Source organism: Mytilus californianus, unplaced genomic scaffold (assembly GCF_021869535.1).
Source record: "Mytilus californianus isolate M0D057914Y unplaced genomic scaffold, xbMytCali1.0.p SCAF_2, whole genome shotgun sequence".
In the NCBI taxonomy this organism is placed as follows: domain Eukaryota; kingdom Metazoa; phylum Mollusca; class Bivalvia; order Mytilida; family Mytilidae; genus Mytilus; species Mytilus californianus.
Window position 1 is genome coordinate 89,636,511 of NW_026262668.1, and position 27,088 is coordinate 89,663,598.

The following is a 27,088-nucleotide window of genomic DNA, read 5'->3' on the forward strand; positions in this document are numbered from 1 at the left end:
TGTTGGCATAGTTCTTTGTGTCTATAGTGATTAAGAACATAACACGATGTTGACTGCTGTACCACAATTTTTGACATTTTTACCTTTTATGTCTGTTTGTTTTGCTCACATATTGTTGTCAATATAATGGAATTATATGCGACTGTCATACAAGTGAGAGGTTTAGCTAGCTATAAAACCAGGTTTTATCCACCATGTTCTACATAAGGAAATGCCTGTACCTCGTCAGGAGTTTTTTTTTCCATTAGTTTGATGTGTTTCAGCTTTTGATTTTACCATTTGATAAAGGAATTTCCGTTTTGAATTTTCTTTGGAGTTCGGTATTTTTGTTTTTCTACTTTTTATGTGATTCGAAGTAATAAAATGACTCCCAACATGGATGAACAGGTGATAATACGAATCCAGTGGTACAAAATGATGATTATAAGACTCCGCCATTGGACAAATTAATGACTTAATACAACTTCAATATGGTACAAATTACCTGATCAAATGCCTCTCAATCGTGGTACAAAAACTTCCAAGAATTGTGCTTCTTGATTGCCTTTTGTGTGTCTCAAGTTCGGTTCGCAGATGACGATAGAAAATACTGGTTACCGAATCTTTTGAAAATTTGAACACAACGTTATAAATAATAAAATACTGGTCAAGTTCGAATTTGATAATGTTGACATTTTCTGTTTAAGAGTTATTCCTCTTAGTTACCTTATAATTTTAATTTGTTTGGGGTCAAGCTTATTTCAGCATGGGTTGTATTACACAAAGGATAACTAGCGCACTTGATGATATAAGCATGCAACTATTTGTTTTTGTCTGGCTTAGTTTATGCAGCTGATAATTGCATATTCTCCTTTCATCTTTAAACCTGATGGTACTCGTTTCTAATTTTGATTTACATTTTACTATTCTTTTGCATCTTTCTTTACTAAATGTTAAATTATGTCCAGAGCACATACCAAGTCAGGAATAAAGCAGTTGTTTTTCACTTGTTTCGTTGATTGATAGCGTTTGATTTTGTCAGTGTTTATGGACTTCCCCTTTTTGAATTTGCCTTGCAGTTCAGTATTTTGTTATACGTTTTCCTTATTGTCATAATCCTGGATCATACATTTATGATTTAAATGCATGTGCCCAATTTCATTAAGTGATACCATTACCATTCGAAGCTAGATGTTTATAATGTTAACAAATGATGAAACGCAATTCAATGTAACTGATTTTTAATAGACCTATTATATTTGGTGGACCGCTTTAGGAAATACATTGTTCAGCATTCATAGATTTCTCTATAAACCTTTTACATCCGTTTTGAACTTTTTAACTCCTGCATGTGGGAGATTAGGCTTGCCGTGTTCAATATAAAAGGACGAAAAGTGTGTCAGTAATACAGTATTAATTGATAGAATAGTTTTAAATGTTTTCTTCCTGTTCTTGATATTTATTCGAACTTTCCATTTTCTATACCACTTCGAGGTTTAAAACATTGGTAATTACCTTAAAGTTATTACATGATATTCCAAACGTCGACATTCATATGCTTTCACAAACGCATTAACGCAGTTAATGACATATGTATCCAATATTTAATATTCCATCTACATATTACTGTTCTACATATTTATAATTATCATAGCTGAATTTGTTTATACATACAATGTCAATTAGGAATCACATATACATAACTAATGTTATCTAATACATAGCTAAATTGAGTTGTGATCGAGTTAGAAAGAAGTATAACAATTTCGATCAGGAACTGCCTCATTCTCGGGCATAACATCCTCATAAGGCTGGATTTCTCTAAGCTGTTGTTTTATCTGCAATTAATGTAGATACAGGATATTTTGTAGTATTACAACTGGGTAAATGTCGCTACTGGTATACTTACGTTGCCGAGGGTACTACAAAACTAGTTTAGTACCGACACGATCCTATTTCATTGATACTTGAAAAAAATTTAAGATAACTAAAACATGTTACATTTGTTAAGATGACATTCGTTTGATGTGTTTTGTCATTTGATTTTGCCATGTGATTAGGGACTTTCCGATTGAATTTTCCTCGGTGTTCAGTATTTTTGTGATTTTACTTTTTTTTTTATATATATTTGATTTCGAGCACCGCAGTGATGAGAAATTTTCTAATGCGCATTAAACAAATTAAACTTGGTATCATGTAGTTTCTTTTCTCAACTTGAATAGTATATACATGTGTATTGCTGCAAATGCACTATCGGATAACAACTTACTAATAATTGGTACCATTATGACTAGTCAAGGGAAAACAAATTAAATCATATATCAATTTATAGAATTTCAATGTGTATTACAATTGTTCTAAGGCAAAAATTAGTGTTGGTTCACATAATGATTAAATATAATTTTTAAAATTAAATCCCCCTTTGGGATTTCAAGGCCAAGAAAAGTCAGAATAAACGACATTATAGAAAAATGTGTGTCCAAAAGTTATGTTCTAAGTTTGAATAGCAATATCTTCAAACAGTGCAATTTAGTAAGATGAGTGTTAATTTCGCCTACGCGTAATAATGCATAATATAACTTTTCTTTACAATTAAAAAAAATAGCAAGAGCGGAATAATCGGTTTTGTTTGAGAAGCATCTGACATGGTTTTCAGACTTAGCATCATTTAATACCAATATCCTTCGTTATATGTTATATGAGAATAAGGAAATGTGTAATGATTACCAATGAGACCATTGTGCACTAGTGACCAGGGTCGAGGATGTTAACAACTATACTTCGCCATATGGCTCTCATCAATAAGCAAAACCCATACTGTAAAGTAAAGTTATAAAAGGCAGCGGCATGACAAAATGTGAATTAATTCGAAAAAGAAAGCTAACGGCCTGATTTATTCTCAAACAGAAAATTGGGCTTGGTTAGTTTTATTTGTTGTTAAATATCATTTTAATGTTTCATTACTGTTTTGTTTTAAATTTACATTTCAAAAATGTGATTAATATTATTATGCACTGTATTTCAAAAAATAAAAAAAAACTTTGAATGACTCCAGTGAAGATACTCAATAAGATTTCATACATGTCAGGTAGTATTGCAATTTTTAGAAAACGACTAAGGACGGACCTTTTGTTCGGAGGAGGTTACTGTTTATTCCGCATATGGTCAATTTTTCGATGAATTTACCTTTTCAACTTTTCTAAATACTCTGATAAAATTTTCGCCTGCCAGCTTTTGTAATTCATCGGGAGTCCATCCCTGTCGATGTAATTCTGTAAACAATTCTGGATATTTGGATACATCTTCAAGGCCTGTTGTGTAACTATGATAAAAATTAACAGATTACAGCTGACAAACCAATTATGGTAATGATAGAACACAACGTGTGTTTGTTAAAGCACTTACTTCAAATAAAGATCATTTATTAGTTTGAAAATTTATCACGGTGTTTGATATATCTTTTTTACCGATTTTATGTATTTGTGTGATCTTTGTGCAGTGTTTTATTTTATTTTTTGCGATCGCCAAATTTCAGTAGATTTTATCAAGGTACTGTTCTTTTCATGTATTCAATATTAGAACTTACATACCTATGTTTACTTATTTCTTTTCTTTACATTTTACGCTTGAACTTGAGTTTTAGTGGTTAGTGGCTGTTTCAATGAAAAAGTTCGTTTTTCAATCCGTGAATCGAAATTGGAAAAACAAACGAAAGGTTAATTTTTTTCCAAACAATAACAAAACACTGTCAGGAATATCTATATTGGCCGTTTACGATTCAATTATTTATATTAAGGTTAGGTAGAACTACGAATATGCCAAAAGTTGTGCACCTTTTTGTTTCTGAAAGTATGTAACAATATAAAAGCCAAAACATACTAAAATGATTGACTGGGTCAAAATGATGGTTTATTGAGAATAAAGATATATGCTATACGAGATGTTTAAATACGATTTTAAGTCCGGTTAGAATAGGGACGTTTACTTTGATGGATTGAGTAGAGAAAAGGCCAATTTTTCTGCGCGTAAAGGAACCCTTCAAACAACAAGCTGTTACAAGATTAATTAAAATCATATCCTTATTTTTGATTGACGTCGAAATACCCACCCTTCATTCCTGTCAAGCAACTTGGATTTATTGTTAATCTGTTCTCGTCTTGGAATATTAACCCACTGGACGTTAAGCAAGGAAAATAATTTATAGATGAAGCATTTTGTCGAAAATGGAAGTGGCCGCACTTCATTCTTAATATTTAGATATATGTTAATTTTGTATTTGATATTAATACATAACATTTATAAATGTTGAGACTGAACACGAATGCGGCCACTTCCATTTTAGACAAAAATCATCTGAAAAGTGACGTGTTGTGGCATATTTGATAGATTTTTCATAGAATCATGTGCAAAACAGTGTAGCCGAGACCATTGATTGGCGCGCTAAAATATCCCATTGACTGGGTCAGATTAGGTGAACGTTCGTCTGTAACGCCCACAACTCACGACGTATTTATTATAAACATTTAAACTGTGGGGTTGCCAAAGGGTCTCAGTATATATACGAACTACAGTGCACAGTATATTATATACATATTTTATTTGCGATCATAAAATGTACGAAGTCGTCCATTACTATGTAAATTGGGTCGATTAAAAAAAAAGCTGAATATGTTTCTGTTGCCAAGGGTTTTTCACAAGTATAGAAGTTAGCAGAAAAGATCATCAAACTATACATTGTATACTGAACTGCGGCCAAGCTTAGCGAAAGGTCGTGCAACATAATCAGTCAAACAAACTTTATTAGATTAACTCGTTAAGGAACGATCGTTTTCATTGGTCAATTCAAACCCTTGACCTCACACCTGCGAAAATAGAACAAGCGTACTATAAAGCTGAATGGACTGATCAGTATTCACGTAGCCGGTCAAGGTCGTTAAAAACTTCCATCGTCGTATTCACGTAGATGATTGTGTTCTTGATTATCCCATGGCAATTCTAGCTTTTATACATGTGCATGTAAAATTTTAAACTTTAATCTTAACAGTCACGTCGAAATATTTAATTCAACTGTCTCCTCTCAATTGGTTCTGGATTAAGGGAACTACCATTTTATTTTGATTGGGGGTGGGGGACTTGGATGAAACATTTTGTCCTGCATTTTTTTTTAGTTGTTATCTCTGTCCTGTCTTTCTATTTTTCAGTCTGTTAGGTCCTGACTTTATTTATTAGTTTATCCTGATTTTTTTTACATGAATCGTCATCCTGCATTTTTTTTTGTCAAGTTGCTCACCCTGCCTTATCTTTAATTCAATGGACTTGATGAATTAACGTTGTACTTGAAATGAAACCGTACTTAACTACAAAAATAACCAAATTACATACTAAAGATATTGCTCGATTTTTATAGTAAATCGGTTTGTGTTATAAACTGTCATGTTCATTATTCATATTCTTTCATAAGTTTTAGGATAGTGTGATTTTTTTCTGATTTAGTTTACTTGATTTTGAAAAAAAAAGCCCGAAATTCTAAGTAAATTCAGAACATGTAACCAACCATGCTTTGTTTAGAGAAAAAATGGAGATGGCAAACCATGGCACAGTGGAAGGAAATGTACTTTATAAACTCCAGCGATATACTTTCTTAATTTATAATTAACTGTTTTGCTATCCTCGGTTGAAAATTATATATTGTAAATATTTAAATAGTTGCATAGAAAACAATCAGTTTTAAACAGTGTGGTTATTCACTAAATGTATTGATAAAAGGTGACTCCATTTTTGTACATACTTTTACAGTAGTCATCCTTAATTTCTTAATATTTCGTTTATAAGTTTATCATACATGTATGATTTTGTATTTCATTTTAATACGCACGCATGCCACACGTTACTCTGGCGGATAGTTCAACAATGTTATGCAAAGCTCTATTCTTACGGTATGAAATTAAAGGATAAATTTTCAACCAATTAAAATCGAAAACAGTACATTTATATAGTTCCTTATAAACTACGACATTTCTCACAAGTATTTATTTATTTTTTAGTTCCACACATTCAAAAATAAAATCTTCGCCGATGAAACATTTCAAACCTTTTTACACCAACATGCCTTCACTGAATTCATTTGAATTTCGTGGTGACCATGATAGTACATTGCATAGCACATCTATATTCACGTGCACACATGATACGATCTTTCGGGGACAATTTGCCCGTTTATGACACGTCATTTCTGAATGACCAAACGCTTAGCTACTTTATTTTCGTTTTATAGCATGAAAACAATAAAAGAGGAATGTGCAACCCATCATAAATTTGAAATGGATCAGTATTATGAGATCCTTATTATAAGTAACTACGACATTGTCAGGATAATAACCTAGCGTCAATATGAAAGAAATTAAAGTGGTTCATACATTCATCCGTATTAAAGCGGCACATGTATTTTATTTTATCCTTATATTTTTCATAGTGCGGTACAAGTGCTGCATGCATAAAGAATATTACTTAACACAAATTATTAGTATAATATTTCGACCCCACTATTTGAAATTCACAAAATACTTATTTAATTATTTCGACCAAAAATCATTGTTTTTTACGTTCGTAGTAACGTAGTACATTCCATTGTCGGTCACCTGTGTCAATTCACGTGCACACTACAATTGTTGTTGTATTTAAATCTTTCGGCCAATGAAATGAGACGTTACAAGTTGTTTGTTTGTGATACGCCAGAATGTTATCAATGAATTATCAATCGCTAAACTTGACTGTACCTATTCAAAAATGTTAATGCAAATTTCACAAGGCTTGATCCAAATAGCCTTTTTACTGTCTAATAACTTGCAAGTACGAAAAAGATAGGAAAGAAGTATATTTTGTGTATATGTTTTGTGTTTGCACACTTTTTAAAGTTGATCATGCATTCGTTCTAAAATAAAATTTTGACCAGATAAAAGTTGAAAGATGACATAATTAGACAACCGCAATTGTTAAATCGCTTTGACGTCCGAAAAAAAGATAATAATCAACACATCCATTGTAACTTTTAAAGCCAGTTAAATCCTTTTTTGCTGAAAGAACGTCCGATATCATAAAAATTCATTATCAAAACATAACAAAAACACAAGTAAAGAACGTTTAAGTATTCAATATAAATCAAAACACAAAGGTTATTCCTGATTAGTTTTTTGAATTATTTTATTTAGGCGTTGAGACCCTTTGGTGACCCCACAGTTTAAATTCTATAATAAGTACGTCGTGAGTTGTGGGCGTTACAGACGAACGTTCACCTAATCTGACCCAGTCAATGGGATATTTTAGCGCGCCAATCAATGGTCTCGGCTACACTGTTTTGCACATGATTCTATCTAAGCATGAATTTGAGCGTCTTTAATGACCAAATCAGTTCAAACCTTTAACATAAACTAATTAAATCAACTAAAGTAGACACTTAAGTGTTTAAAAAACGTCAAAAATCTTTCATCAGTTGTATTTCGATTTTTAGGCCGAAATTAGCCCTTACCGGACCTTCTCCTTTACAGAAGTCCAAATACAGACTTCTTGTGATTCCTAAAATATTATGTTTTTCTTTCTTTTTAACATTTTCTTTGGGGTCCAACTTTTGTCAGGCATTTTTAAAGGGAATGGAGACTCTTAAGATGAATAACCTCTAAAGGAAACCCTAATATATCCATGATCTAATGATGTTGCACTTACGCACAATCCAGTGTTTTATCCACCTTAAATTGAAATAACCAAATTGAAACTGTCATGTTATTGGTCTTACCTTGGTATTCCATCAAAATCAGAACCAATACCAACATAATCAATACCAATTAAATCCTTAATATAGTTGATATGATCTGAAAAGTGAAACGTAGTAATATATGCCAAGTGATTGCTGTGTACTTGTAAAAGGTTCAGTTCTGTGAAAGTAAGAATTGAAGATTAATTCATCTAAGAATCGCAATTCAAACTGAATTATGTTGAACTAAACATGGTCACATATAATGTACTCGTAGCCGAAGTACGATGAATGTTAAAAACAATATAAGATTCAGCATTTTGTTTTTCTTATTTCTTATCGTATCTGAATAAGTTACCAGCACAGACATCGAGCTACATGTTTTGTATCTTAATGTTTTTAAAAAATGTAAATGTTATTTTGCAGTGCGACCAAGATGTTATTTTTACCGTGTCATTTTTGTGGTTTTAATACTCAACAGGTGTAACTAGTGGAGTGGGAAAGACTTGCGTATGAATATACCCTTTGTATTTTGTAGGTTCGTTTTACTCAACTTTATATTGTTGTAACTGATAAATGTTTAGCGGGCTTGTCTGGTTTTGTTTTGTTTTTTTGTTTTTTTTTGGATTGGTAATACTTGGGATTAGGATTGATATAGTTTCTCCTGTTTTTACGATTTCGTACTACAACAAAAATACAAACATACATGATTATAAAATTTATGAGAAAAAGAATAAATATTAGAAATTCCAATAACAATTACATTTTAAAGTCAAGATTTGCGAACGTAAGGAAATGTCGTATGTAAATTCTTCCTCTCACTAGGAAAACCGCCATGAGGTATGGTTGTAGAAGTACTATTTAACACACTGTATCAGCACAGATTAAATAGAACATTAGTTAACCTATTCCGAAGTCCTGCTGTGACAAGTCATAGTACAAGAAAGTTATAAAACAGCACTTTATAAATTTCATGCGTCCAAATCATTTAGGCGAGTATGTTTGCATATTTTTATAGCATTGTATCAATTGATTTTTTTCGGGGTGGTGGCTGGGGGCTAGGTTATATATCTCTTCAACTATTTCGGTTCTTATACATCCTTGGCTTTCAAATATTCGGATTTACGTTCAAATCCGAATATTTGAAAGCCAAGGATGTATAAGAACCGAAATAGTTGAAGAGATATATAACCTAGCCCCCAGCCACCACCCCGAAAAAAATCAATTGATACAATGCTATAAAAATATGCAAACATACTCGCCTAAATCTTTCGTCCAAGTCTATTTCATTTTAATTGTTATCAAGATAGCGACACCACAAAACGCATTATTAGAAATCATATTATTTTTTGATAAAAACGTTTCAAAGATATATAACATAAATAAGTATAGACTAAGACTTTTTGAGAACATCAATACATGTACACCATGTACGCTGCATTTGTTTTGAATGCAATTTGACCAGTTTGTTTATACCTTTCTAATTATTTCACCAATAATAAAATTAAAGAAATAAAACATCATGCCGACAAATAAAACAAACCTAGCGCGATCACAATGAAAGTTTTATCAAGACTATGGTACATGTAGATGAGGTTTATATGTTTTATTAATAAAGTGATATTATGCATAGTTTATTTTAAATGAATATATCATTATTTCTGATGGGTGTAAATAAGGGGATATGTAAATCTTTCCCATTTGTTTACTTTTCGACCATCAAACTGAGTGACCAGACAGTTAAACATTATTGTATTAGAATACTACGGAGCCCTGTTGGTCTCACACAGATTATAAAGTGTCTTTTAAAGTCCTGCGCTGAAGATGTGTACGCTGGAGATGTAAAGTCTAGCGCTAGAGATGTAAAGTCTAGCGGTTGAGATGTAAAGTCCAGCGCTGAAGATGTAAAGTCTAGCGCTTGAGATGTAAAGTCCAGCGCTGAAGATTTAAAGTCTAGCGCTGGAGATGTAAAGTCCAGCGCTGGAGATCTAAAGTCTAGCGCTGGAGATGTAAAGTCAAGCGCTGAAGATGTAAAGTCTAGCGCTGGGGATGTAAAGTCTAGCGCTGGAGATGTGTAAAATCTAGCGCTGGAGATATGCAAAGTCTAGCGCTGGAGATATGCAAAGTCTAGCGCTGGAGATGTAAAGTCAAGCGCTGGAGATGTAAAATCAAGCGCTGGAGATGTAAAGTCTAGCGCTGAAGATGTAAAATCAAGCGCTGGAGATATAAAGTCTAGCGCTGGAGATGTAAAGTCAAGCGCTGAAGATGTAAAGTCTAGCGCTGGAGATATAAAGTCTAGCGCTGGAGATGTAAAGTCAAGCGCTGGAAATGTAAAGTCCAGCGCTGGAGATGTAAAGTCAAGCGCTGGAGATGTAAAGTCTAGCGCTGGAGATGTAAAATCAAGCGCTGGAGATGTAAAGTCCTGCGCTGGAGATGTAAAGTCAAGTGTTGAAGATTTAAAAACCAGGACTCCAGGGTACCGTTTCTCTAAAGGTCGTAAGAGTTACAGCCAGTCGTAACTCTTACGACCTTTAGTGAAACAGTACCCAGTGCTTTCAAAGTTATCAAGATGCATAATTCCTACCAAATTTTTTTTAAAAACTCATCTTTGAATTCACTTCAGCTATTATTGTGACCTATATATAAATTTATCCAAGTCTGATAAACCAGAAGCTCTAGAGTCTGTAATCGTTCACCTGGTTTAAATGAACTTATTGGTATGTTCTACGCAAAACTATGTTTGGCTGCGGAAGCTATCTTTGATTTCTAAAAATTGGCACCACAATCATAAAATTTTCTTTGTATTGAGTCAGTACCGATTGCAAAGTTTTAACAAAATAAATTGTGTGTTTTGGCAAATTTGTTTGACGGTTTGGTCTAACTTGAATCTCAGGGGTGCACCATAGCCTGTGTCGCTAATCCTGTAACCCGATCCTGGTCCCAAGGCATAGCAAATGAAAGCCATATTGGATACGAGGAGATATTGTAGATGACCCTTTATTCATCATTCCTATTAGGATACAGTTGACTCTCGTTATGTGGAACTCGAAGGGACCGATGAATTTATTTCTACTTAACCAAAAATTCGAGTAATCAGGAGTAAATTTACTTAAATATTACTACAAATGGTCCAAACATTCTGTTCGAGTTATCCGACAATTCGACTTACCGTATTCCTCGTATTAAGCGCCCAGGGCGCTTACAAAATTCCAAAGAGGGAGCGCTTATTGAAATTGACAAAACCCGGAATTTTTACCGCTTCGAAACTGTTTCTGGAGTAAAATTACCATTTAAATTGTGTTTCCAGTTTGAAACTCATGCCACAAACAGAAACATACTGACGTTTCTACGCAAAAAAACGATACTTTTTGGTTATTTTAGAGGGCTCTTATTAATTTTTTGTTGGAAAACTAGGTAGGGGGTGCTTATAATGGCAAGGGTGCTTAATACGAGGAATACAGTACATGTGTTCGAGATAACGAGAGTCGACTGTATTTTCAAGGTTTAAACACTAGGCCTTGTAGTTTCAGAGGACAAGACTTTAGTTTTATTTCTACCAATCAGAAGCAAGAATTTCCCATGGCGACCATTTTTGAAATCAAATCAGCATAAAATGAGGAATCTTTGTATAGGACCTCCCATACACCATTCCCACCAAGTTACAGTTTAAAGGAAAACATTTTTTGATTTCGACCAATCAGAGACAGGTACTGCCCATGGTCACGGTAATGGTGGCTATGTTTGAGGTTGAATCAACACGAAATCTTTGTACAGGACTTCCATACATCATTCCTACCATTTTAGTTACAGTTACTGAATATACTTTGACAGGAGATGATTTTAAATTTCGAAAAAAGAATTGCCCATGGCATTATTGGCTGCCATGTTTGATTGCACAAAATGTGAAATCTTTGTAGAGAACCTCCCATATTTCATTTCTACCAAGTAACAGTTCAATAGGCCTTGTAGTTTCAGAGGAAAAAATTTTGTTTATTTCGACAAATCAGAAACAAGTATTGCCCGTTGTGGCCATGTTTGAAAATCAATCGGCACAAAATGAGGAATCTGTTTAGAGGACCCTCCATACACATTCCTGCAAAATTTGGTTCCAATTGACCAAGCAATTTTGAAGTAGAAGATTAAAAATGTGAAATTTTTACAGACGGAGGATAGACTGACAACAGATGACGGATGTCAAGTGATGGCAAAAGCACAATGTTAAATTATGTTCCGCCAAGGTGGCCGTCAAAACATTGTGGAGGACCATCATAGGTTCATTCATGTATAATGTTGATTCAATCTGTGTAGCCGTTTCTGAGAAAAAAAACTGTTAATATGTTTTTGGAATAGTGTCCAATGTTAAAATGTGCTCCGCTATGGCGACCGTCTTGGATTTTTCGGATTGACACAAAAATCTTAAAATTTGTGAAGGACCATCATAGGATCATTCATACATAATACCAGTTCAATCTCTGTAATGGTAATTGGTATCTGAGAAGAAGCTGTTTACATATTTCCCGTTAGGGTCCAATGTTAAATTATGTTCCTCCATAGCAGACATTCTGGATGTTGGATAGATGCCAAAAACATATTTTTCATGTAGAACCAATATCTGATCATTCATGCATAATATCAATTCATTGCTAAAAAAGGCTTCGGAAAATAACTTGTTTATTATATGTATTTCCCATAGGATTCTATGTTAAGCTATGTCTCGTGGTGGCGGCCATCTTAGAAATTGGTCGAGGTCAACGAACACAAGTTTGGTTCCAATTGACCCAGTGGTTTCAGAGGAGAAGATTTTTTAAATTGTTTTTTTTAAATTGTCAAATTTTCTATTTTTAGTAACGGTGGCGGCCATGTTTGAAATTTGTTGGGGTCATCAACCAAAATTCTTAAAGGGAATCATAACTGTATCATTTACCCCAATTTTGGTAGCAATTGATCCATTAAATGATTTTATAGAATTTTTTTATTGAATTTTTTATTGATTTTACCCCTATGTTTTTTTGATAGCCATGGCGGCCATGTTGGATGACAGGCTGGTACATCGGATACAATTTTGAAAGAAGACACACTAAGGATGATCATGGCCAAGTTTGGTTTTAATTGGCCCAGTGGTTTCAGAGGAGAAGATTTTTGAATTTTTTAAAAAAAATTGTCAAATTTTCTATTTTTAGTAACAAAGGCGGCCATGTTTAAAAGCGGTTGGGGTCATCAACCATAATTCTTAAAGGGAATCATAAGTGTTTCATTTACCCCAATTCTGGTAGCAATTGGTCTATTAAATGATTTTATAGAACTTTTTTATTGATTTTACCCCTATGTTTTATTTATAGCCATGGCGGCCATGTTGGATGACCGGCCGGAACATCGGAAATAATTTTGAAAGTAGACACCCTCCAGCACAAGACTTTGCACATCTCCAGCGCTAGACTTTACATCTCCAGCGCTAGACTTTGCATATCTCCAGCGCTAGATTTTACATCTCCAGCGCTAGACTTTACATCCCCAGCGCTAGACTTTACATCTTCAGCGCTTGACTTTACATCTCCAGCGCTAGACTTTAGATCTCCAGCGCTGGACTTTACATCTCCAGCGCTAGACTTTACATCTTCAGCGCTGGACTTAACATCTCCAGCGCTAGACTTTACATCTCTAGCGCTAGACTTTACATCTCCAGCGCTAGACTTTACACATCTTCAGCGCAGGACTTTAAAAGACACTTTATAATATGTGTGAGACCAACAGGGCTCCGTAGAATACCAAGCAGAGTCATTAAACGTAATCAATACTAAAACAATTCCATAGAAAGTGCAATAATACAGAATCAGTGCAAACATATATACAAAGTAAAGGAAAAGGTCGTCCTGGATGCTGCGCTAATGACATCAAATAAACAAGAAACCGGTCAGGACAAAGGAGTAAGACCGGTAAAACCCCTTTTTGGCCCCAAAATATAGCATTTTTACAAATTTGTTGAAATGTAAACTTTTACCTATCTATTGGAAAGTAGAATACTTTTGTTTTAAAAATATGGGCTGTTTTAACAATGCAATGCACAGGCATCAGGTTCTAGCATCATCAATTCATGCAAAATTACTGAAATCTTCACAATTTTAGCATTTGTGCTAATTTTAAGACGGTTTTTGTCTAAAATGGAAGTGGCCGCATTTGTGTTCAGTCTTGATATTTAAATACATGTTGTATTTGATGATAATACATAACATATACAAAGGTTGTGACTGAACACGAATGCGGCCACTTCCATTTTTGACAAAAGCCATCTGAAAAGCCCTTACCGGACCTTCTCCTTTAAGAAACCAAACCGATATGCCTAGCTGTATTGCTGCTAAATGAAAGCCGAAAGTACTGCGATGATTGATCACGGTAAGAAACTACCGATCTAGGGAAGATTGATCTTGTAGTTACATAAAAAAAAACTACTAATAGACCCCAATCTAGTGGGCACTTGTTGTGCTTAATACATATCTGACGAGTTTAGCCCTTTCAACGGATTTTTATTTTTTCTAATGTTGTACCGTTACACTACTATCCAATTTTTGGAGAGGGAAATTTTCTTAAAAACATCTTAAACCCCACCTTATTATTTGTGTCTCTGTAGTCCTGTGGTTGCTTTCTGTCATAAATGTTGCTTTGTTTTTCGTTTTATGTAATTTGGTTTAAATAAAATTAGCTAAAACGTCTATAGTAGTGCTGGTAATACAAATAACACAGAAGGACACCCGATGTTTCTAGAATACTCATTAATTTTTGCAACGTGATTGTATAATAGTACCTGTAACATGTGTCAGTAATGCCTCTGTAGCATTCCTAGGTAGACATCCTTTACTAATGTATGGAGGATAGAAATTCACCATAACAATTCCATTATTTGCTTTCTGTAATTAGATAATAAATGTAGCAACGGTAAGGCCTATAAGATGTAGTAGATATATATATATATATATATACAAGTTTAAATTGAAAACAACGTTCAAACCTATGATTGCGTTGGATAAAAACCGCAATGTTTATACGGGTGCATGCAAAACAAATTACTTGATAGAGGGGTCTAAATACAGCACAAACAACATTTTCCAAAAGACCAAAAAAGTGAAAAAGGATATTTTAACAAAACGCATTTGACTACCAGGTCGAACAACGGATGTTCCTAAACCCTGCTGACTGCCATTGGCGATTGCCAAATAAATAGATCACCATATGTGACAAAATGGATCTTAATTATTAATTTAATACCAAACAGAAAACAATAAACGGAAAAGATGGTATACCGCAAACAAAAGGTGCAAAAATTAGTACACCATATCCGGATATATATGTTAGACTCAGATCTGACGTCACATTCTTAAATTAGTGTCCAATATTTTGACCCTCTAATCGACGTCCAATGTGACGTCATGTATTGCCAAAACGACGTCCTCAATAAATAATAAATTACTGCACGAATACATGTACATGTATAAGACTTTGATTGAATTTGGAATATTCAAATACGAAATAAAAGATGAATGTTTGTTGGTCTATTTTGTAGAGTTCTTATAAAAACTCAATTTTCAAACAGTTATAGACTTTCCATAGATTTTTTCAAACCGAAATGTGTTACAGATTTATTGATATTCATTTTTAGACCCAGCATTATTGTTATTAGGTTGATCTTTATTTACATCATCTGTATCGTTTTGTATTGATGTAAAGCTGTTTTAAGAAACTTATTGTCTTTATACATGACGAATTGTAATGACTTAGTAGACGTATGAGAGGGAACAACAAAGTCAATTACATCTCTTCCAAAAGATTCATCTAAAACAAAGTAAAAGGACTAACATCGATAAATGACCACAAGACAACCACCGACAGCTTATAACATAAACATGCATATTAATATTCATATTGATTGAAATTAGTCCAATCAATCTACGTTGTCGTATGTCATTCGTATTCATATTGATAAAATGACATGTGAGTATACGTCAATGAGAAAACAACACAACGACAAAGATAACCAAACAATAGCTTTAGAGGGCAACATTCAGTCTTCAACAATAGACAAAACAAAGAAATACAGCCAATTGTTTTGAGAGTATTATTTTCTGACTCTGTAAGATATTTTTCAACATATTTCTGAGTTTTACATCTGGAGTGAAACATATACAAAAGAAATGGGCATTGTTCGGTGTGAGCCAAGGCTCCGAGTTGAAGACCGTGCTGTGACATATAATGGTTTACTTTTATAAATTTTGACTTGGATGGAGAGTTGTCTCATTGCACTCATACCACATCTTCTTATATCTATTGTGTTTTTATGTTGAGCTGTTACACCACTGTCCCAGGATAGGAAAGGGTTAAGCGCACACAAACATGTTTAACCCCACCACATTCTTTATATGCCTGTCCCAATGCAGGAGCCTGTAGTTCGGTGGTTGTCGTTGGTTCATGTCTGTCATATTTGTTTTTTGGATTTTTTTTTTGTTATAAATAAGGCCGTTAGTTTTCTAGTTTGAATGGTTTTACATTTTTCATGTCGGGGCCTTTTAAAGCCATTTAATAAAGTTATGACGTCGTTGCAGCAAGTCCATAAAGTGGACGTCGATTACAGAAACCAAAAATTGGACGTCGATTTGAGAATTACAAAAAAGAAGTCGATTAGAGGGGCATAATATTGGCCGTCGATTTGGAATCCTAATTTATTGTGACGTCAGATTTGGACGTCGATTTGAGGAACGGACGTCGATCAGAGTCTTACATATATATATATATATATATATATATATGTGCATATAATTGAACCACCTCTCTCAGGCAAAGTTGACCTTGGATGAATTTGGCTATTCTTTGTATGTCCCTTTTGATCGCATAGCTCCTAAAGTATTCAGATCATTGGCATAAAATGTTTTGGTTCGAGCTTGTCTGATGAAGGTCAATAAAAAAGCGCTTTGGACCCATCAAACTTTAAAGTGCTATTTTCATATTTTAGCGCTGGGTCAATATCTCTGCTGGTTGACTGCTAGTCTCCGAGGGTAATATCAGTAGTCCGTGCTTCGGTACTGACATGATTAGATGCAAGCTTTTCTTGAATTCACCGTTTATAAATTTAGAAATTATTAGGAAACTAAGGGTTCATTTCCCTCAGGATTTTTTGACTTATACTGATTTGGCTATTCTTTATATGTCATGTTTGGTGGTATAGCTCCTCACGTATTAGGTATTTATACATCCCTGTCTTCATTTTTTATTTAAGAGCTTCTAGTGAGTGTAAGTCTAGAATAGCGCTTCGAGGGCACTAAATGTTTAAAGTTGTATTCTTATTTTGTTAGTCTACTGATCGAGATTATAAGTGGTTTTTGAGATCTAACTAAACAAGTTTAACTCCACCCAAGTTCATGTGCCTGTCTAAATAATGAATCTTGGCAGGTTAGTTAGTAAGAGCTATGGGTACATCAAAATAGATATAAATTCAGAATTAATATGATCTTGGTGAGAAAAAATGGATCTACACGTTTGCGATGTCAACCTCCTACCTAAGTAAGTTAGCTGTTCGCTTGCACATTCTCGTAGTTTTATTATTACAGTCTTATTTATTTAATCTTTTTTGTTAATTAAAGGTAAGTTTTTTCAATAAAATCATATCAAAGTTAAAACAAGCAATGGCAAAAGCTAATTATTTGCGATAACAAAACGTGTGTATCTAGGAAATTATCTTTGTTACTATCCTCTTAAAATGTCAACGGACTCCCAAAACATACCACCATCTTCAATACATCATCCTGAACATTTCGATAGTGTTGACATTTTGCAAATGCTGCTGAATGGCTGAATATGACTGGGGCAATAGATGTCTCAATAGCGTCTATCATTGTCTGTTTTGACACATGAGACAAATCTACCATCATACCAAGACGATTCATCTCCTTAATGACTATCTGCAAAAGAGGTTTTAAGTAGTATAAATCCATTAATTAAACATTCAATATAGTTTGCACTATAACTGCAAATAAGATTTATGAGGTCAAGTTCGAACTTAACTATTACAAGGTTTCGAGAACTTTTTTTACAGTAACTCCCAACAAAGTATATCGTTTATACAAACTAACACAATAATACTGCTGAAACACAATAAATTATTTCGAGGAAACTTGAATAATACGAAATTATTGCGAGAAGACTTTTATCCCCGATCAGTTCAATAAAGATGCTTTGAACTATTTTGCCTTATCTTTTAACTAATTCCAAATACATACCACCATCATCGATACTTTGTTCTGTATATTTCTAAAGTCTTGAAATGTTGTAACTAAATATAACTATGACAATCAATTGTTTCAGCAGAGTCTATCCTTTTTGATTGCCACACGCAAATGGAGAAATTAATTGTATTGTACAAATTACGGCAGGCTGTGATCTTCTCTCGTGTAATTTCAGGAAATATGCGTAATAGATTACATCTATTATTACCTTTCCAAAATCTGATAGCCCAAGTTTTGATCCTGACTTGTTCTGATCACGCAACCAGTTATCCGCCCTAAAAGATATTAACAATTATAACAATTGGTATTCATACAAACTTCGTGATGCATAATTTGAATTAGATAATGCTGAAAAAGTTCATGGCTTAAAGTGCACGATTGTTGCAATCGGAATGTTCTGTACTAGATGAGTGTCATAATCTGTTTAAATAAATTATTGCAGAACAATGAAAAGTATAACAGTATATCATTATATCATATCTCTAGTAAACGTTATTTTCAGTCATATAATCTACTCACTTTATAATTATTTTTCCTGTATTTTTGTTGTCTGTTATCATGGTTATACCGGTTTTATACAGCTTTACCCTTTCTTTTTCCGATGTCGTTTTATGTACATTTGATCGAGTTTAAGGTGGTACCAAACACCTTGACTAAAATTAATTTAGCTCGTTTAATTTTCATAAAATTTTGTAAAAATATTTACTTTGATCCTTCGACAAAAATTTCAAAATTTCAAAAAACTTGAACCACACACTTTATCGGAAAAAAATCATTGCATAAATAACAGTTTGACAAACACTAATTTTGATCATTGAGAAGCTTAATATTTCCTTAACAATAGAACTTGATTGAAACGTTCAGCTGATTTTTACAGAGTTATCTCCCTGTAGTGTTATGTACCACCTTAAGTGATAACATAATTTATTCTAGTTGAAACCGCCACATTTGTCTGTCTTAATCAGGAATCATGTCAGTGATTTTCATTGGTCATATCTTATGTTTTGTCCGTTAAGGGATTTATACTTAGTGTTGATGAACTATGTATATCTTGTTGGTGGATAGTCTCTGTTAAATTTGATGCAATATTGAGGAAACGAGAGATGATGGTACTTATCTTTATTCATGATCAAGCGTTTACGGTTACATGTTCACAAGAGGTCTCCAGCCTTCAAACTCCCAAATTCTCCCAAATCGAAAACTAACTTGAACTTCTGTTTTTATAATAGAGGTATTCCCGTAACAGTGTGGACAACCGTTGTACTTTTGTTGTTAATACTACTGAATCATTGGGTAACACGAATCACCAAATAACACCGTTATTAGCCAAATAACACTTGTAATCACCGAATAACACTTGAAATTTTAATATTAGCACATATTGGTGACATTTAAACATTGATAATTAAATAATATTGTATTATAAGTGTATTTTATAACTTAAAAATGATTTATAGAAAGCAGGTAAGTTCATAAATTTATTACCTTACAATTCTATCATATTGTTAATTAGATGGTTGTTTACTGACACGTGCCCATTACATAATTAATCATTAATTGATAATGAAATTATATTACGGTATGGACACTCTGCATTAAACAGGCTTGTGACTGTCTTGGTATACCAAGGCTGCATTACCAAAACCAATAATAATAATTAAGAAAAAAAGAACACAAATAAATATTTACAACTATATACAATATATGTACTTCCTAACTATATCTTCTGTAAAAGTGTAATAAGCTTTATTGTTTCACAAAGAATTTTTGATTATTTAAAATAATAAAATTTTTCTTCAGAAAATAAAAATAAAAAAAAAAATTATTAAAACTTATTTGATATGAGTTTTTTTCTGTTTAATAAAATACTTTTTTTTTGCAATAAAATTCTAAATAAATTGTTTTCGCGGACTATGACAGATAAGCCCGTGCCTTGTGCAGGATATCTTAGTAGTTTTAATTTTTTACAATAAATTCTAAATAAATTGTTATCGCGGACTACGATAGATAAGCCCGTGCCTTGTGCAGGATATCTTAGTAGTTTTAATTTTTTACAATAAATTTACCTTTAACTTGTTTGTCGTCGGCTATCGATAACAATCATTTTACGCTCACGCAGTCTGACAGAGGCCTTTCAGTGGGGATTTAGATAAACACGTGTTACACATTTCGATACATAAAATGAAATTGTTGATCAAAACATAAAACACAAAGGTTGTTCCTGTACTAGTTTTTCGAATTGTTTGAGCCAGGCGTTGAGAACCTTTGGCGACCCCACAGTTTAAATGTCTTTAATAAATACGACGTGATAAGTGGGCGTTACAGACGAACGTTTACCTAATTTAACCCTGTCAATGGGAGACTTGAGCGCGCCAAAAAATGGTCTCGTCCACACTGTTATGAAAACGATACTATTCCGGTAGATAATGCAAAAGAAATTGATTTACCAATATAACTGTTAAATTACAACCATCAATTTTGAAAAAGCGGGGTTGCAGGGCTGCCTGTCATGAATTTTGTATATTAGATATTCGTTTGACATATAATGGTCAGATGTTTTTGTTATTGTCCATTATGAGGATTTATTACTTGTACTTGTACAATTTATTATCTGAAATCCTTTATCTTTGTTACATATTGTCTGAATCTTGGTATATTTGTTATCTTGCCCTCGCTATCTACATTCAATTTTAAGCACCTTTATGCTGTCGACAGTTTCGTCCGTACGTGAAACCACAGGTGTTTGGGGCATGGATATTTTTTTTCTTTTCCCCGGCTTTTAGATTAGATTTTCTTTAATTTCTTCAAATTTCCACTTATTTTCACTTAACTGATGTGTTCATACTCTTATTCGTATGATCTTACAATAACAGTGGTTTCTACATAAGAATAAAGGGGCAGCACGTATAAACTACTGCAATTGTAAATCGTATAACGAGGAGTATGAACAAATTAAATAACTGAAAATAATTTGAAATGTTTAAGAAATCTTATTTTACAAATTGAAACACCAAAATAAAGAAAATAGGGGGTTCTATGCTCTATTTGCTAATGTGTAAAACAGTTGACTTCTTGCTTAACGTGTTTCGTAAAGACAAATTAATGACCATGCAAAAATGCTTCTACTATAATTTAAATTGTGAGTAAAATTCATTTTATTTCATTAATCACGTTACAATGATTACCAAATTATTATCTAAGTCAATATCTCATTTTTCGAAACTCTTAATCTTTGACACCTTGAAAGGTTATTTATGCCTTACGCAATTACTGCTCAACGCTCGTCGTATTAATTACCCGGACCATACGTGTATGGTCGGATCATATGAGAATATACGCATATGATCCAAATACTCATATGGTCCGGAAAATACACACTAAGTCTGGTTTATTGTTAAATACAATATGCTGATCTCTGGGGAAAAAAATATTGCAAAACAATCGAAAAGCGCATTAATTGCTGTGCTTCATCTAAGTCATAGTCACAGCGAAACCTTCCGTTTTAAGCGGAATTGTTTGCGATTTGTTGAACACACTACATCAGTGTATTGACAAACATAGTTGTGGGAAATAAATTATATCGGGCAAAAAATAATTTAACAAAATTGCCATAAATTGTCCGAAAAATCTCTTCGGAAATACAGAAACAATACAAACATTAAGACTATCACGGGAGTAGATCAAATTGTATGTTGGATAAATTGGTAGGCATAATGCATGCAAGGGGCAAATAATTAGGGCGGACTTTGAATAATATAACAAATTATATAAAGAAATAAAGAAGCATACAAAAGAGAACCTATCTCAAATATAAATACACCATATAAAAATATAAGCCCATACACCTTCTGCACGAAGAATATATTTGTTTTCGTAGTTTTTTAACCGTATACTTTACTTTTATTCGTATATATCAAACTACAATAATTTTCTTCAAAATAAGCATAATTGACTTGCATCATTTCCAAAATTACCGTTTTTAATATATTTCATCTAAACATATATTTTCAAACTTACACGAAAATACATAATTCGTGTTAATATATGACACTTCACTGCTTATGACCCCAGACCACAAACCTGCCCTGAAAATTATATATAATATACAATATATGTACATTGTCGGAAAATATAAAACCGATTTTTGCGAGCTTAAGAAATTGGATGAAAAGCGAGGCTTGCCGAGCTTTTCTCCTGTTTGGTCGCGAGTACAAATAAATTTTGCGTGTACCTGTTGCAAATGTATTTGTACAATAGTTGGCTGATTGCAGGATAAAAGAAGTGATAGTTCTCAAATATAATTATTCACGGGTAATAACTTTTATCTAACATTTTCATTAACCATTGACCAACTTACTTTGTCATAGTCTCAATATGCCTGCCCTGTATCTTGCTGTTTTATTTTATACTTCTAACTTGAAACTCGACAGCTGTGAGTAAACTTTAAGTTAGTTCATTTCTCTTGCTTGGTTATTGTGTTTATCATTAATAATTTAGTTATTGGTGTTGTTGTTGTTTGCATCAGTATGATTTTTCAATATAGCAAGTATTTTAGAACATATATTTACAATATTTATTTTAGATTTACCATGAAGTGTCACAACTGTGTGTCAAAGTCATGTATCTAACTCCCAATGAATAATACGACCGCAGTATACCAAGTGTATTCCCGATCATGTGACCACCTTCCAACCCAATTAAACTTGCAATCTTATATTCTTATAAGGTATGCATCTAAAATTCCTAAAATAAATTAAAACAATATATTTGAACAAAACAAATATTGCAATTGAATTACATGCATTAGCGATAAATAATTCCTATTGAATAAGACAGTAATTGCACACAACAAAGACATATTTTTATGATCATGGTAACTACCTCAAATTACAAAATTGTTGAATTTCTCCTTAGAATTATTCCACAACTTTTCATCATATACGTTACTAGACCAGTATGAGTTTTTCTATTTGATAACGACCGTAAAGTGACCTTTAATTGTGCATAAAATTATCTTTGTCCTTTGGTCTTTATGGATATTTGTCTCATTGGTAATCATAACAAATCTCCTTATTTTTATATTTCCTGTTTCATTCTATTACTTAATGTCCTTGTTCCAAGCAAGAACACTGTAAGTCACTTGATGACCTTGTTCCAAGCAAGAACACTGTAAGTCACTGGATGTCCTTGTTCCAAGCAAGAACACCGTAGGTCACTGGATATCCTTATTCCAAGCAAGAACACCGTAGGTCACTGGATGTCCTTGTTCCAAGCAAGAACACCGTAGGTCACTGGATGTCCTTGTTCCAAGCAAGAACACCGAAGGTTACTGGATGTCCTTGTTCCAAGCAAGAACACTGTAGGTCACTGGATGTCCTTGTTTCAAGCAAGAACACTGTAGGTCACTGGATGTCCTTGTTCCAAGAATTTCTTTATCATTATTATGACACCTTACTTTCATAAAGCCGTTTTGAATTATAAAATAAACATCTTATTATAAATGGGCCTTTCAGCTTGTTAAAGACTATGTATACCCGTTAAAATTTTGTCAACGTTTTTAGCTAGTGTGATATACACATGCCTTTACTTTTGTCATAAGCATAATTACTATCAAATGAAAACTGTTCAAATTCGATTTTGTTCTATCTAGATTGAACGACCTATTGTATTATCAATATATATATGATACCTTGTGCAGTTGTCACTAGCTCAAACGTATCGTCATATTTGTTGATTATCTTATGGATGACATCAACCTGTTCCATACCAATACGTACTGCATCTCTTCCTGTTGAACTGCAGGATGCAAAAGATGCCCAAAACTTAGAAAAAAAATACTTTAATGTAAACAACATTTATAACGAAGGGTGTCAAAGCAGTTCAATATTTCATTAAAAATATCTATATATGAAAAAAGTCAAATGAAAACAACCATCTCGAAATATTTAATAACTTATTTATTCTACACAAACAGGGATAAATAATACAAGTCTAAAGACAACGATGCTGATAAAAAAAATTTATTACATACAACTTATATGAAATGATATCATATTGACAAATATTTTGACACTACAAATGGCCTTCAGACGTGTCGGGAGGATCTAGTAAAAAGCTAAATAAAAGAACTTAACGCCATTCATCAAGATGAATTAGCAGATACAATAGCTGTTTCTTCACTACATTTGTACATTCATCAGTGTTATGTGTTGGCTGATACATAAGATTTTGACAGTTTTAATGTATCAGTACACACCAACGATTTAAGTATTGATATAGAAATAAGGAGAATGGGTATGATTGCCAATGAGACAACTATGATATCCACCACATACCATTGGATCATGAGGATGCCAAAAACTTTTACTGTATATCACCGTACGGTCTCCAACAATGAGCAAACCCAATACCGTATAGTAAGCTAATAGAAGTCCGGCAGGACAAAATGTCAAACAATCCAAAAGAGATACAATTAACTACCGGCCTTATTTATGCATAACAAGATAAACGAAAATAAATATGGCAGATGGTGACTAACGACACACACTGAATTACAGGCTCCTGATTTGGACAGTCACACAAAACATGTGGTCTGATTTAACATTTCTATAAATGAAATTAAAAGTTTTGCCCGTAAATAAGTTATGATCCATACAAATTTAGTGATCCATTAAAAAACGACCGAATGCTATTTACATTCTAGAATGTTCGATCTATGTCCTCCGATGTTGGAGAGTCAATGCGTCAATGCAACTATCCTACAAACAAGTGATATCACAAAGAAGCCAATTCCCCTAGAAAGTCAACAATTAAGGCAGTCGGACCACAACCTCGATGACTTTATCTGCATGGAAATTCTAGTGATTTAACAAATTCTTCACTGGAATTATGCCCAGCGAAAAGATCTGGAAAGATACTGATGAAAGGAAGTTAAAGTGCTTTACCCAAATGGCATCACCAGAAAAAAGTAGCAGTCTTCACTAGTAGTTTTACCTTTTGACATCGTTTGATGGTTAAATACGCGTCAACAATATTGGACATAGTTTTGATTAGTTTTGAGGAAGTTTAGGATTACAACTATACCTGTATGAGTGAGCTCTTTTAATATACAGTCAAAGAACTTTTGTTCTATTATTACACTTTGAAGAAAAATGATTAACAATGACGAACGTCATCTGTAATGCCGAAATATTTGTTTTCAACTTAATCGTACATATATAATACTTAGTCTATCTTTTATCAGTACAGTAACACAATTTTAATTTGTTTTCCTGTCTATGTAGTATTGTAAAATCTCCACGATCCAATACCTTTTGAATATGTTGGTCTGTTGTTTTTCTTGACAATTTAAAGGGTTTGTGCACGTGTCTATAACAAAGTGTCATCAGACTGGTTTCCAGTTTGCTCAGCCGTTTTTTAATTGTATCTGTGTCATATTAGTTTGACTCCGTTCTAGAGTGCTTAATCGTACGGAATATTTTAGTACAGTGAGCAGGGTGGTCGCTTTTGGGTGACAGGTATTTCTGAGTGTCAGTAAGCTAAGAATACAGGTTTGTGGATACCATGCCATCTGTTTGGGTTTTATCTATCTATCTATTATATACATTAACAAGTGTGAAGGTGTGTGTTACGATTCAACATAGGCGATATTGTCTAACCAATAACGACAATGAAGAAGACCATTTATTGTGCCAAAATATTTTTATTGTAGTACGATTTAGTTTCTTTTCACTGTATGTATCTCTAATTGGAACCGTTGAAAAATCTTTAGACTTGTATATTTATTACTGTTTGTGTAAATGTAGCAGTGTCATTTATAGGCTTGTTCAAGTTGTTCTATAATAACTGCAATCAGCATTGTGTTATGCATATTTTACACGAAAGTTTCATTTTATAAATGGCTTCGATATTTTAATCATACTTATAATCGATACAAATGTTAAGAAGAAAATGATGATTGCTTCTATAAATTATCGTATAAAAATGCAGATATACCTGCGCACCAACCATTCCCTTCTTTAGTCTCGGGATATCAGTTGCCGGTGATATCCGAGGGAAATCAATGTTGTCCATCGGTAGCGTATCAGGCCATTGTACTCTCGTGTCCTCTCGTAGATTAACGTCATACACTTTGTTCTTTGCATATTGTCGGTATTGCCATGGTAAATCATTGTGTCTAGCGAAGAAAGCTTAAATTTATTTCTTTTATATAAATGGTGGCTGGATAAAAAAAAAAATAACGTATGCAAATATTACGTTTAGATTTGATAGAGGAACGATTAAACGATAAACATAATAATTTGATTTTTCTTTATGTTTGTTCACATATTGTTTGTTTTACCAGAAGATATAAAAAGAAATTGTGCTGTCCGGTTTAGTTTTTGAGATACGAGTTGTTTATTTTTTTAGGCTTATTGATAGTCTTCAAATAGACAATACAAAGAATATATAGGTAAAATCATAAATATTGGCAGATATTTTACATTGTTATCATTTTCCTATTTATTAAATCGTTCACAAAATTTGAAAATGGATTCAAAATTATAACCAATCTTTTAGTAGAAACAAATCCTAAGCAAGAGTGATAGTTTCTAAATAAAATTTCTGTAAAAGGTCTGAATTTATTTTCTTTCTTGTTTACTTTTTTTACTGAGTAAGAGAGAACGCTTATCAAAACAACGTGTGAACTTGATGAAAATATCTACAAAGAATGTATTTTTTTATCAAAATTAACCTAAGCTATTTTTGACTCACCCGTCAATTAAGGGATATTGTTGTAGAACATTGTGGACGGTTTGAACAACAGGATCTGACGAACGTCTTGAGGACAATGGAATACCTACAGCTAGGCCTATACAAATAGCTATCAATGAAATTGAAATGACGCCGAATAACATATAATAGTTATGTCGGGTCCATGTTATTTTTCTTGAAGATTTTCCATTAACGCTATATGATTCTGTCATACTTTTGTTAATGAAGTACACTATCTATTTCCAACTAGTATCAGCTACTTATCAGTTAAGCATGAGCTGTGACAGAAAAAAAGTGTAAAGTGTATTAAAGACATAGCCTGTTTAATGTGAAAACTATG

General features: G+C 33.2%; 1 protein-coding gene across 5 annotated transcripts; it reads right to left on the reverse strand.

Annotated features, from left to right (window-relative positions):
• Positions 1-1,376: 1,376 nt before the first annotated feature.
• On the reverse strand, positions 1,377-27,088 carry LOC127728414 (dipeptidase 1-like). Of its 5 annotated transcripts, none has more exons than XM_052235781.1 (10): positions 26,749-27,088; positions 25,990-26,170; positions 23,684-23,816; positions 22,583-22,737; positions 18,203-18,269; positions 17,494-17,670; positions 14,526-14,628; positions 7,769-7,844; positions 3,166-3,301; positions 1,377-1,817 (listed from the first exon to the last, which is right to left on the reverse strand). In XM_052235781.1, exons 4-10 carry the CDS (start codon positions 22,669-22,671, stop codon positions 1,725-1,727), a joined length of 741 nt encoding a protein of 246 aa, XP_052091741.1. In that variant the 5' UTR covers positions 22,672-22,737; positions 23,684-23,816; positions 25,990-26,170; positions 26,749-27,088; the 3' UTR covers positions 1,377-1,724. The 5 variants fall into 5 exon arrangements, with proteins under 5 accessions (XP_052091741.1, XP_052091744.1, XP_052091740.1 ...); XM_052235784.1 differs by adding an exon at positions 22,012-22,079 and having other exon boundaries at positions 25,990-27,085; XM_052235780.1 differs by having other exon boundaries at positions 25,990-27,088.